This window comes from Sus scrofa, chromosome X, assembly GCF_000003025.6.
Source record: "Sus scrofa isolate TJ Tabasco breed Duroc chromosome X, Sscrofa11.1, whole genome shotgun sequence".
Lineage (NCBI taxonomy): Eukaryota > Metazoa > Chordata > Mammalia > Artiodactyla > Suidae > Sus > Sus scrofa.
In genome coordinates this window covers 20,878,237-20,892,828 of record NC_010461.5, presented here as the reverse complement: position 1 = coordinate 20,892,828, position 14,592 = coordinate 20,878,237, and the positions used below count along the sequence as shown (strand labels likewise).

Genomic DNA, 14,592 nt, shown 5'->3' with positions numbered 1-14,592 from the left:
CATTAGATGTCTTCATGTAAGGCATGTCTGTAAAAAAGCTACCGGAAATTTCTAAGCATATTCTCAATTGAAAATGGTTTTATTTTAAATATCCATACAAAAGACTAGTTTCAACAGTGACCCAATATATTTCTTATTGTATTTAAAAAATCCTGAGATCAAACACGACCAAATTGAAAAGAACTGCTAGTGACAGGTTTTCCTGTGTTATGTTGGAAAAACATTTAGCCTATGACATAAGAGATATCCCTCAAAGACCTAATTCTCAAACCTGGCAAGACCCTATGGTATTTGCAAAACCATGTGGCATATGCCTTCAAAAACAGACTGAGAAGCAGTGTTGGTCCTCCTCTAAGTGCCCGTGTTGGAATTTGTCAACCTTGCAAAGTACATACTTTTACAGGGCCAACCACATGCAATCCTGATTCATTCATTCAAAGGTATTCAGTCATCTTTAGTAGGAAACCAACGGAGAAAAAATTTAAGGAGTGACAAGTAGGCCCCTTAAGACAATTCTGTTAAAGGCGTGCCTTATGAAAATTATGTCCATTGACAGTTAAATAATTAAGGATTTAAAACTTAACCGACAAGTGGAAGTTGACTTAAGATCTCAGCAAATTATGCACAAAGATTTTATAAGACTGTGAATGCCAATATAAATCACATACCAAAAACATTACTCTCTGAACTTACCTGAATTTGCACTCTGAATAAGTTATCAGTAGAGTACTATATTCAAAATGTAAATTTTAAACAAAACAAAACCTGTTTAAGCAAGAGGCTATTCGTGGAGGGCACCTTTGCTTAGAACAGTAAACAGTTCTCTTAATGTGTTATCATACATTTTCAGAAACATATTCTAAAAACATGGTTGTATTAGGAAAGACGAAGAGTACTTTGAGTGCTTAAAAGCAAAAGAGGTAGGCAGCTTTGGTTAGCAAACATGCTCTAAGTGGGTATGTCCCACTGCTAGGGGACAAAGGTAAATTAAAGTCCCACAGCTTTTCTTGGGATAAAATGAGAAGAATAAATCAATAGGAAACACAGACTGTTCTTTTAACAGGCAAATAAGTTAAGATCCAACACCAGTCAAATTTTGAAAAGGTCGAAAACACATCAAACTGGATTTAGCATCAGCATTTTGAGCTTTTCTTGTATCAGTAAGATCCAAGAAGAACTCAAAAGGCCTAATATTTAGCCATCAAGGAACATAAGCCTGTCTTATAAAATACATCGATGATACGACCATACATCTCCCTTTGAGGTTTAGCCAAAAGATTATTGCGGCTTGGTTTCATTCTTAGATGGTTATTTTATAGAATCTACATAATTTTTCAAAGTTGTATGTTGCCATCTGCTCCTGTCATTAATAATCTTAAGAGCTTTTCCATGTATGTGAAGATGTAAGTGAAAAAAAAAATACTACCCTATTTACCAAAATCTTTATTTGCATAATATGAAAATTGTTTTTTTGAGATGAGACTTGTCAGAGGCAATATGCAAAGCACATTAAGAGCTTGAGCGAGTCAGACATTTATGGAAATATTTTCCTGCAGGAATTGGCTTTCTTTAACAGTTCTTAATCAAGGGTAACCCTAGGAGGGAGACAGTCAAGTGCTGATTCCTGTCCATGTACTTAAACCATTTGTTATGTACATCACCCAGAGGACTGAGCACATATTAGCAGATGACTCTGAAATTCTGAAAAGGCTCCCTGATTTTAAAACACATAGACTGTAGTTTGACAAAGATCAATCATATGGCAATGATGTTTAAGGTTTGTCAAAAAAAAAAATTTCTGCTGTAATAACAAAATGCAATAATTAATTAATTAAAAAGAAACAGTCTTATTCAGAGGAACCATGCCTTTTGGTACATGGACCACACCATAGTAATTGTAAGGAATTTGGAGAGAGGCTTTAACTCTGGCTTTTTAAAAAAATAAAAAAATAAAAAAAGCAGGGAGAAGGTTATGAGCCCTCCTCCCTTGTTCCAAGTGGTGTTAAGCGCTTTTAAAAAAGAAAAAAGTTCTTCTGGTCTACCCTCTCTCCCCATCCCTAGCTGTCAGAGGCGAGCTACTTTCAAAAGAAAGTGGTTAGTGGTTTAAAACTTCTAAAAGGTCTAGAGGTTCCTTGGAGGCCCCTCATGGAACAGGGAGAAGGCAAGAGGTGGGTTCCAGGCTCCGTCCACTCAAAGAAAAAAAGGCAACTGGTTAGATAATCTGTGTTTTCTTCATTAGGTATATCTTTAGGGTCTCTCACCTTTCTCCATATAACCATGCGTTTCATATTTTTTTTTTCAAGTAATTATCCCAACAGAAGCTAGCGAAAATAGCAAAAAATCCATTTACTCTCTCATTCTACCAATATTCAAATGGAAACTACTGCAAAAAAAGAATGATAAAGAGCTACTCCTGGATATATGAGCAAACCAGAATACATTTTCATTCAAGTTAATTTCAGGTTGAAACAGCAGCTACTGTTATATACCTGTCTCATCAAAATAATTTCACTCAACTAAAACACTGGTCTTAAATGCTCTATAAAAATCAGAATAAAATGTCATACCCCTGACTAATGTTTTTAAATGGAGTAAGATCAACCAAGACTAAACCCTCTCTATAGCATTAATTATTTGGCAGAGTACTAAAGAAGAGAGAGACCTGGATTCCTGGATTTAACTATGGGCTCTTAGGTGGTACAAGTCTTATTCATTATGACAGTTTTACCTGACAGATGATATATGACACAGTATCTCCAGCTTTCACCTTCCTGCCTCCTTGAGAATTTATCCAGAGGGCAACATGCACATGAGGTAGGCTTTTTTTATCAGGGTAATCCTGGGGATCCTTGGTCAATGCCTAAAAGAGAAAAAAAGGGAACAAAAAGCCCCAAACTTTAAAATAAGACCATTCTCACACAGATATACACCTTCTCTAGAATCATACTAGCCACATAAACTTGACAGAAGCTGTGGACTTTCCCTGGTGGTCTAGCGGTTAAGCTGGCGTGGGTTTGATCCCTGGCCTAGGAATGTGGGCATGCCACAGGTGCAGCAGAAAAGAGAAATAACAGAGGCTGCCATGGGATCTTCAGACATTCAGTCCTCAAGGCTCCACTCTCCTTCATTCAGCAACTAATATCACCAGACGTCATCCCAAAAAAGAGGACAAAAAAGAAACAGGAGTTTCTGGGCCATGGCACAGAAATTAAGTCTATAAATTCAGTCTTCCATGCAGCTTTACAGTTTTTCCTAATGTTTGCAATTCTCTCACTGAATTAACTGATTAGTTAAGACTGATGTGTAACAGTTATTCTCAATGATCTGTTTCTCCAAGGGTTCTCAAGCCTAAATAAATCCCAAAGGCACCAGGAATCACCGGATTTACTCACACTGTCAACTTAAGCTCTCCAAAGGCAGAGTGAGTGAGTGAGTAACAGAAAGTAAGCCCCACGAGAGCAGGGAACACGTCAGTCTTGCTCACAGCTGCACTCGCAGCGCTCAGAATGATTCCTGGCGTGTAGTAACAACCAAATGTTTGCAGAGGGAATTATTTCACCCACTCTGCGAGAAGTCACCGAGTTCAAGCTCTATAAAGTACCGCAAGATGAGTAAGACAGTCACCGGTCCTAAGTCATCAGCTATTAGTAGACGACTCCTCATTCCACAAAGAAAATTCTCTAAAACAAGCTTCATGTGCCAGTAGGGAGAGCTGAACAAAGTGTTACGGAGAGTCAGAGAGGCAAAGATCACTACCATTTGAGAGCAGAGATCACGTAAGAAAAAACTCAGCTCACACAAGAAGGAAAAGAGATTTTAAGGAAGGATGACAGGGGCTAGGTCATTCAAGCAGAGAAGCAAACGTTAAAAGCAAGAGGTGAGAAAAAAAAATACAGGCTATTGGACTGGGACTTAAATCTGCACCTAGGAAAGGAGGAGTGGTTTCAAAAGACAAAGAGGAAGGACAGGAAATAGGGTGCTGTGTGTCTAGACCACCTAGGTGTGGTCTGCAGACCCCTGCCCCGCCCCCCGACACTCTCTCAGGGGGCTGAGAGGTCAAAGTTATTTTCCTCATACTATGTGCACTGGTGATGCAGGTGCAATGGTCAGTAAAGGAGCCTTACAAACATGAACCTGTACTAATACTCATGATATTCTTCACCATCACACGCTCACAGTTTTTTCAAGTTCTTGATCCTTGAGCACAAAGCTAGTATTTTGTGACAAAATGGGAAGTACGCACAAGGCACATCTACTGTATCCTCGACAACAAAGGTTGGTGGAGGAAACACATTTGTGCAACTATTGGAGTTGCAAGCTAAACTAGCTGCTTTTTTCCTAGAACACAGTTTTTACTTGAAAGAATGACAGGCCAACTACTGTTATTCTAACTTGGGCATCTGGCAGACAATCACTCAAAAAGAACCAAGTGAGCCTGCCACTTCAAGGCAAACACCTGACAGCATTCATGCCTATGATAAAACGGAAGCTCTCAGCACCAATTAGAATTTTGGAAAATTTGTCTCCACCCCTGTAAGCCTGACAGCTTTTCAATATTTTTCTGATGATAATATTTTAAAATGTGGTTTTTGATCATGTACAATGGAATGTAGCAGTATTTGGGAGACCTGTAAAATTCAGGGAGCTGACATTTAATAAACGACCAATGCATAATATCAGGCATGGGTAACATTTCCATTCAAAGCACCACACAGACAAAAAGATTTTAATGTAAGAGATTATGAAAGTTCACTGACGTAGTGTAATACTTCCACACAACAAATAACCTCTAGCAAAATACCACTTACAGAGTACTGGTGTAGAATCCGAGAAGAACACACAAAACTGTCTCCAAAAAATTATTCATATACTTCTCCTTTTCCAACTACAGATTTGTGCGAAACCGGAGTTTTTTTTCCTATGCTTCAACCAACACCACACATCATAACAGATTGGACACACAAGTGGATATGGGAATTCAGAGGTCTTCTACTCAGCTAGATATTAAAGAGATTTGCAAAATTGCAAAATGACACAATTCCCCTGGCTATTTTTTCATTGTTTTGAAATATATAGTTATTTTTCATGGAAAAAGATTTTATTTTTGTGATCCTGTAATGAGTTTACTGATATTTTTGAATAAGCTAATAAATGCTTTTAAGACCTCTCAGTTTTAATTACTATCAGTAAATATCAACATAAGCTACATAAACAAAAGCTCTTGCAGCCCTCAATTATTTTAAGAGTGAAAATGTCCTGAGACTAGGAAATCTGAGAACTACTGTAGGAGAGTAATGCAGGTCCTCAAACACGGCTGCACATCCCCCGTGATGCACACTTTCTCAATCATAAACTTGGTGTAGGAGAGTGCCTAGGAGACTCTCCAAGTATTTGAATCTCCTCAAACCTGCATTATGCAAAGTCTTGATTGACTCGGACGGGTAATACTGCATAGAAATCTTAATCAATATAACCGTACTTAAGAAAACCGTTATCTTCTTCAACTGCCTATACTTCAGTGTAATGTTAAGAAATTCTGAATTTCATCTGACACACTTTCCAATTATTAGATTGGGGCTATTTGGGGCTTTTACAAGCCAGTTTCAGAAAGCTTGATTTTTCTAAAAAACGCTTCCTGGTGGTTTAGGCTCAAGTTAGCCAGGGCTATCCAAATCAGCTGTGAAGTATTTTGTGTTTCTTTATAAAATATATTTAAGCTAAAATTGTGGCAGTTCAGAAAATAACAGTCGCTTTTGGCAACGAGGGCTAAAATCTCTGCCAGGGTAGATCTCATCACTGCTGCCCGTCCACCCTAGGCTAACCTCCCATCTTCAAGCCCTATCAATACCACAAAATCAATCAATCAACCAACCAATCTTTTATCTATCCCTCTACCTTATACTTTTAGACCATCCACAATCAGTCACACAGACTCCTCCATTCCAATGTTCGTCAAAAGTGACAGTGTAAAAACTGACTTACTCACAAGTTTTAAATAGCACAAGCATTCAGCCAAATGTTAATGAAGACAATTATCTTTGTTATATAAATTGCTTAATGTAAACAGACATGAGACTGACTATGGTATGGTAGGTCTTTTCATCAGAATTTATTTATATCAACACTGCAGACATTCTTTTTATTTAAAAAAAAGTATAAGAGAATGGAACAATAAGTATCTTTGCAAGATCATTAGCATCTTGAAAATACTGACCAGGTTTTGCTTATTCTACTCTATATCCCAGAATCTAGCACTGTGCATAAGAGGTACTCATGTTTGATGAACGTATGATTAAACAAGCAAAGGAATTCTCTTAATGTTCGGTGAACAACTATTATTTGTGAGCTACTATGCCAAGTGAAATGGAGAATACAAAGATACTAAGTCACAGTTCCAGTTCTGCCACAGAAAAACGCAGGCACAGCTCCAATTACACTAAGTATTAACTAGTTTTGTTGGTAATAATGTCAGTCTAAGTTGATAATTACTCAAGGTGAGTGATGGATACATGAGGCTCTTCTCTTCTGCATAAGTTTAAAATTTTTGATGATTAAAAACTTAAAAACAGCAACACTGCAGATGGTTCATGAGAACTGAGAGACTATACCAGTGTGTCTGTTACTCTAGGCTTCTCTGCACACTAGTAATACAATGTTGTTGTCGCCCACGTGAGGAGGTGAGAGCATGGGCCCACTACCCTACAGGACATGTACTCAATGTTCTCTCTCCATTAATGTGGTCACGTGAGGACCCCTTGGCTAGAACCCCTTGCAAAGAGAACCCACATCTAGATAGTGTCAGGGATACAAGCTGTATTGGTTGTAAAAACTGACCAAAGCGAGACTGAAGTAGTAACTCTTGCTCATGCAAATTTCTGAGCAAGAGGCAAAATGAAATTTGAAAGGAAACCGTTTTTTTTTTTTTTTTTTTTTTGTCTTTTTGCTATTTCTTGGGCTGCTCCCGCAGCATATGGAGGTTCCCAGGCTAGGGCTCCAATCGGAGCTGCTACTGCCGGCCTACGCCAGAGCCACAGCAACGCGGGATCCGAGCCGCGTCTGCAACCTACACCACAGCTCACGGCAACGCCAGGTCCTTAACCCACTGAGCAAGGGCAGGGACCGAACCCTCAACCTCATGGTTCCTAGTCAGATTCGTTAACCATTGCGCCACAACGGGAACTCCGGAAACCACTTTCTAATGTCACAAATGATTCCATGCCAGTAGGCATACACTGCATCTCATAAAGTAAGAAGCTAGTGCCAAGGCATATGTCCTCTTACAATATTTCTAATTTTTTGTACTTTTCATGTATAAATGAATGTCTTCTTTTGTGAGATTAAAGACATCACAGTTGAAGGGTAGGAAACAAATGATTTACCTAAGAATAAATACAAATCATAATGATATGCATAAAAAATATTTGTTCTCTCTAGGAATCAAAGAAATACAAAATAAATCCAATGGTAAAATACTGATTCATATCCATTACAGTAGCAATGTTTTACTTAATTGTCACCAATGATTTATTACCTGTGTAATACAAGCAAATCTGTGGTGAAAGTGACACATATATTTTGTTATTATCAACTGGTACCACTCTTTTGCAAAACGATTTGACACAAGAGCCATACAGATACTCAAATCTTTTCTTTTTTTTCTTTCTATCTTTATAGGGCCGCGCCCATGGCATATGGAGGTTCCCAGACTAGGGGTCTAATCAGAGCTACAGCTTCCAGCCTACACCACAGCCACAGCAACGCCAGATCAGATCCGAGCCATGACTGTGACCTACACCACAGCTCACGGCAACGCCGGATCCTTAACCCACTGAGCGAAGCCAGGGATGGAACCCTCAACCTCATGGTTCCTAGTTGGATTCGTTCTGGCTGCGCCACAACGGCAACTCCCACATACTCAAATCTTTTGACTTAATATTTCACTTCAAAGATCCTAAACTCAGAAAGTAATTCATCTGAAAATAAAAGGACGAACAAAGATGTTCAATATACTTATTTATAATCGCAAAAACAAAGGATGTAATAATCAAGCAAAAATTTTAATTAAAGATGTACTAGTGAATTATCAAATTAACATAATGGGAGTTTCTGCTGTGGCTGAGTGGTAACGAACCTGACTAGTACCCATGAGGACGAGTATCCATGAGGACGTGGGTTCGCGATTCCTGGCCTCATTCAGTGGGTCAAGGATCTGGCATTGCCATGAGCTGTGGTGTAGGTTGTAGACACAGCTTGGATCCCATGTTGCTGTGGCTGTGGTGTAGGCCAGCAGCTGCAGTTCCAATTCAACCCCTAGCCTGGGAACTTCCAAATGCCCCAGGTGCAGCCCTAAATAGCAAAAGCAAAACAAAACAAAAAACCCATAATGATCTTAAAGTTCAATACAGAAAAATCTGCTTAGGTGAAAACGAATCTCAAAATAATGTACATTCTCCTTGCTGCCATGTAAAACTGTGTTTTAAAGAACAAGGCAATGTGCAAAAAAGACAAGCATAACTTTAGGATAGAGGTATTATGAGTTTTAATTCTGAAACTTCCATGTAATGCCATCATTAGTCTTTTTCACTGAAATTTTTTAATTTGAGCTTTGACAACAAAATCTATTTATCGTAAAATGCTATTTGCAAAATTGCCTTCTGAGTATGTAAGGATACTTTTTTCTTTTTCTTTTTCTTTTTTTTTTTTTTTTGCCTTTTCTAGGGCCGCTCCCACAGCATATGGAGGTTCCCAGGCTAGGGGTCGAATCAGACTGGCAGCCGCCAGCCTACACCACAGCCACAGCAACGCCAGATCCAAGCCGTGTCTGCAACTTACACCACAGCTCATGGCAACACCGGATCCTTAACCCACTGAGCAAGGCCAGGGGGTCGAACCCGCAACCTCATGGTTCCTAGTCAGATTTGTTAACCACTGAGCCATGACGGGAACTCCAGGATACTCTTTCAACGGAGAAAAAAAGAAATCTGTAGCTTAACATCTTGTATTACATAGCACTTTCGGAAACCAAGATTTTATTTTTGAAACTAGGTAAGAGAAGATATTCCCTATTTTCAACAACTAAGACTATCCATTAAGAGTAAAGAGTTTTTAAAAAAGAGAAAAAAGTATATAAGTGCTGTGAATATAACAAAAGTTCTAGCACCATCTTAATTCTAAATACTGATGTCCAAAAACGTCTTCTAATTACTGTATCTCTAAGGTTCACCTTTTGTAAAGTCACACAAACACACGCTTTCTGTCTCTCTCAAAGCTTGTAAGCCTGCTCTCCAAACGAATGTAACTTAGGAGGACTGTGAAGAACGTAATACCCCGGAGTCGCTGAGACATCAACTCTATTACTCCATAGAAGCTCCTGACAGAGATTTCGGCGACTTAAGGGAGGAATGGAGAGAAGGCCCCGCAACAGACAGCGGGTGAGGGCAGGGTGTGCCAGGGCCTGGCCCAGGAAGGGTGGAACACTGACTGATGCTCATTCTATGAGATCGTTGTGAAGCAGCTTTCATCAGCAGCTAGAATTTATTTCAATTGCAAGGATGAGGTGGTCCTTCAACTATCTGAAGGAGGAGAAAAACACATGGCAGCAGCTGGGCTCAGCAATAAATGCTACATTTACCTTGTTAATTTCAAACTGGCTCACTGGGACACTGCCATTTAGCACATTTTCTCCAATTTCTATTAACCTCTTCTGAATGTTTTCCACTATAGTGTCCCGGCTTTGGTCTGAAAGAATCTGACCAATGACAAAGCTGCAAAAAAAGGGGGATGGGGGGAGAAAAGGAAGATAAATGCCATTAGATTAACAAGTGGACAAGAGCCATACCAAAAGCTAACAGGAGAGTTACTATCCAAAGGCCATTACTATTTGTTTTTTAACACTAACTCTACCAAAGGTTTATCAGCCTTGGAATATCAGATTTGCCCTTAAACACACAGACCATATTTTAAAAGTGTGGCATCTAATGCTTCACGCAAAATACAGACAGAGAAAGGCATGTGTTCAACATATTTTTATGCAGTTATAAAATGCACAAGCAGTTATATTCTACTCATTGGTTAAAATTTGAGCATACATTTCACTTTCTTCTTAAAGCACCAAGATAGTATCTTTGATATTATCTCTGCCCGTGGTGACCACCAGCTAGGAAAGTAAGAATATAAAGTTTGTTATGCAAATTTAAAAAAAAAACCAAAGATTTCAAAGTTCTCTTTCTTCAGTGTCATTATATTTCTTAGTGTTCTCTAACCGTATGCTATGCCTCAAAGACTTGATGTTTTTCTATCAGACCCCCCAGAAAAGAAAAAAAGAAAAAACGAGTAAAGAAGCCAATATTTTATCCATTTCTGAGAAGATGCAGAGCGAGGGTTTGACAGCTGCATTATAATTTGTCAGAAAAAGAACCCTGACAAAAACATTTGTATAGCTTTAATTACTAATACATTTCTAACTCAGAGAAATTTACTTCTATTATGATGCATCTTTTCTTGGAAAACACAAAGCTGAAGAGAACACTCTAATCGACAGTCAGACAAAGTAGTTTCATCTTTGGGTACATTTGGGGGCAATGAAGCATTTCAAACTGTATTTCATAAAAGGCTAACAGTGACCCATACTCAGATGATCAACTTTGCCTAATCAAGAGTAGTTTTGAGGAAGCAACAATTGCTCAATCTCCCAACTTTAAAGCAAGAGAAAGATTGGAAAACAAGTAAAAAATGCTGGCACTCAGCAATACTAAATTTAAAATTTTGCTTTGAACAAAAGAGGTTCGCAAAACAGGCATTATCTGGAAAGATGGTACATAAAGTACCTTAAGATTCATCTTTTTATTTTTTCAATTAAAAAAATTTTTTGGCCGCACTCATGGCACATGGAAGTTCTTAGGCAGGGAATGAACCCATGCCACAGCAGCAACCTGAGCCACTGCAGTTTCAACACTGGATACATAATCCATTGTACCACAAGGGAACTCTGAGATTGATCTTTTTAAAATGGGTGCCTTATAAATTAATATGACCCTAAAAGCAAACGGGTCTTATTATCACAATCTTTAGTCTCAGATACAAAACTAGGGGATCAGTCATGACATTTATTATTTCTGAGATACACATGGTACTTGAGAGCTAGCTCTCAAATTAACCTGAGATTAGTAAGAATCTCTTATGCACAAACGATATGGGCAGGAACGAAGTCTCACTCGACGGCCCAGAACATTTTAAGCCACAAAACAGAGACACCTTCACAATTACGATCCAAAGGAGGTGCTAGGAAGACTCAGGAACACAACACAAGCCACTTACTAATATAAAGAGCAAAGCAAAACAAAACAAAAACAACCCAACATCAAGTGAAACCAAATCCATAAGCATCTAAAATGTGATGGTTTAGCTTTACCATGAATTAAAACCCTAAGATGCATCGTACAGCAAGCATCTCTTACTGAGTGAGTTCGGCTTTTTCTAAGTTTTAACCTATCTGTAAAATTTCACTCCAAGTTAAGTAAGAACTGTTAATATGCAATGATAAATGAAAAAGAAGTTGTGCCCTTACGTTTGGCAGGTCACAACTGTTCTCCATGTCATTAATGCTTGAATTTTTAAAGGACAAACAACAAAAGCAACAATGAAAACTGAACTCACTTTCCAGTGTCTTTAGCAAGATCACACCAATCTCTTCTAATTATATCTAATCCTTTCACCTCCTGTTTGGTGATGTAATTCCCATCCGATGTTGGCTCAACAACCAGAGCAGCATACTTCTTTTTCTTCAGCAGAAGCAGAGACTTGAAAATACCATCAATGTCTATTTCAAGCAGCTTGTACAACTTATTCACTTCACTTTTTACCTGTGAAAATTTCCACCATTAATGCTAGCTTCTCAAACATCTAATAGGGAGAAAATGAACATGCCACAAATTCCCAAGAGTTAATCTAAATGGAAGGTAAAGTCACACAAGAACTGGAAGGCATTTACTCAGGTCACACAGAACATGATACTACTACGTGAGGCATGATGCGAGAACTTTGAAAAAGGACAGGGACAACAACAGATAAGATAAACAATGAGACAATAATATAAATACATCATCCCATTCAACCAAAGGACAGAATGGGCAGGGTCAGCCCCAGGAAATTTACAAATATTATAAAATAGTCTTTTCTGAACCTGAAAACTAAATGCATGAGTACTCACCTTCAAAAGTACTGAATTAGAAATTATAGAGTCCAACAACCAGATACATGGCCAATAAAACTTCAACTACTAAAATAATGTCCAAGATCTCCCTGTACCTCCCACAGCACCTTGAATTTAAGCAAATTAAATAGGTATCTGCTGAACAAATAAATGAACAGCCGCCTGTTCTTTACCGTTAGGGTCATAGCGCAGACAATCACCTCTAGGGAAAATATACAACTTTTCAAGGTCCAGTGAGCACAATATGCCAAGCCTGCTCTCAGGTAAAAACTATAGTTCAAATTTCACACGTTTTAGGGGGGAAAGACAGAAAGCTGTTAGTGGTTAAGATGATATCTTAGGTTTAGTTTATTGGACAATAAATATTTTAACCTAACAAGCACTAAAAATATCACCTGCTAATTGTGAACTGCAATTAGGAAGTTACAAATGATTATTTTTAAGTGTCCCCGACTTTTTCAAAAACATTTTAAGTTCTCCTGTAAAAACTGTAGATATATGTATATGTATGTAGGAAGGCAGGTAGATATTTATCTACATGTGTCACTGCATAAAATGCACCTGAATACCACTAGAGACATATTTCTCCTTGTGACTGACAATGTGATAGGTACTAATGTGATCACATCTTAAATCCACCTAACTTAAGACTGTTTTCAAAGGTAAAATGTGGCTCCCACTTAAGGAAAACACAATTTCCTTTGAATTTTGCCCTGCAAACAAACTGGAGTAGAAGTTAAGAAATATAACGGTGGGTGAAGAATTGAAGGCACCAACTTTCTTACCTTCAGGACACACATGTACAGAAGCAAGAATTTATGAAGTTCCATGTTAGAAACAGACTTCACAAAAGCAGGTAAAACAGATAATTTTATCAAATTATCTCACCTTGTTTCCCAATTTAAACACTTCTTCCAGACTGTTGCTATTGGTGTTTATCATAATTGAATCTGTATCTCCATAAATAACTTCAAGATTCATCTAATGAAAAGCAAAAATTATAAAAATTAACAACAAAAATACACTGACCATCACATCCAATGCAATAAAAATTGCAGGTTCCAGATGATTTTTCAGAAGTGTCTTCTTCGTCATCACCTTTTTTTTTTTTTTTTTTAAATGGCCACAGCTACAGCATATGCAAGTTTCCGGCACAGGGACTGAATATGAGCCACAGCTGTAACAATACCAGATCCTTTAACCCTCTGCCAGGGCTGGGGTTAGAACCTGTGCCTTCACAGTGACCTGAACTGCTGCAGTCACATTCTTAATCCACCACACCACAGCAGAAAATCGCTGTTTCTTCTTATCCATATTGTCAGCGTATAATTAATTGAAGATTAAGCCCCAATAAACCAGAAAGGCAAGCACCCCCAAATTAAGAAAATCTCCTTAATTTTCCTAAAACAGAGAGTAGAGTGATAGAGGAAGTATCTAGTTTCAACTGGAATAAAATGTGAGACTGAATAAGAGACCAGGAAGGGGGGTGTCTATATTTGCCCACTGTCCCACAAGCTTAGTGATCATGGCAATTTATGAAGCAGAAACAAAATGTTTTTTTTTTTTTAATTCAGGGGCACAAATCCATATTAAATTCTTAACAGTTTCAAATAGTATTTAGTAGAATATGAAGAGTGCCAAAAAATCAATCATAACAAACAACACTAGAGCACATACAGTATAAAGGCCTGGAAGTAAACTCTAATTAGCACTGTTACTAATTTGCTTGAAACACTCACATATAGGCTTCAAGCAGCGGCTAGATCATATCAGTGTTAGTCAAAGAAAAAGGCTATAATCCATTAGAAGGGATTATAATGTAAACTAGGCAGCCTAAGAAGCCATTTCCAGTCTGTTTGGGTTACAATTTCCTTGAACACAAAAACATCAGCAGGTATGATATCTAAGAATCATTGTATGATGAAAATGCTCAACATTACCTTCTGCACCATCTCTTTTGTATGCATCAAAATCTAAATAAAATAAAAAAGTCAAGATTAATCAATACATAATTACAAAAACCTAAATATAAGCTGATAGAGATAGAAAACCCAATTTGTCATTTGCATATATTTTTAATGGTCTTGATGGTTTTCTAATTACAGCCCTCAAAACAAATCAACGTAAGCTAAATATCAACCTCCCTCTACACTGACTCTTAGCCAGAGATACATACATAAGCAGATTTGCTATAAAGATCTATGTGAGATCTAGCTTTAATAAATAAACATAATAAACTATTCTTTTATAATATAGCGTAAGGGCAAACTATTCTCAATATCATTATTTTTAAACAGACTGCATGGATTAAAAAAAAAAAAAAACCTTAACAGAGCATTTCAAATCTGTCAATTCTTATGTATTCAGGATCTTAAAATGTA

The 14,592-nt window shown here is 37.8% G+C and overlaps 1 protein-coding gene across 2 annotated transcripts in view; it reads right to left on the bottom strand.

Moving 5' to 3' along the window:
• The window catches only part of POLA1 (DNA polymerase alpha 1, catalytic subunit), a 307,592-nt gene that overhangs the window by 171,437 nt on the left and 121,563 nt on the right, over positions 1-14,592 (bottom strand). For both annotated transcript variants that reach the window (XM_021080571.1, XM_021080572.1), the window contains exons 27-31: positions 14,152-14,184; positions 13,100-13,192; positions 11,656-11,861; positions 9,632-9,764; positions 2,729-2,860 (exon numbers count right to left, since the gene is read on the bottom strand). In XM_021080571.1, coding sequence (XP_020936230.1) covers positions 2,729-2,860; positions 9,632-9,764; positions 11,656-11,861; positions 13,100-13,192; positions 14,152-14,184 — 597 coding nt within the window. The remainder of the gene's footprint in view (positions 1-2,728; positions 2,861-9,631; positions 9,765-11,655; positions 11,862-13,099; positions 13,193-14,151; positions 14,185-14,592) is intronic.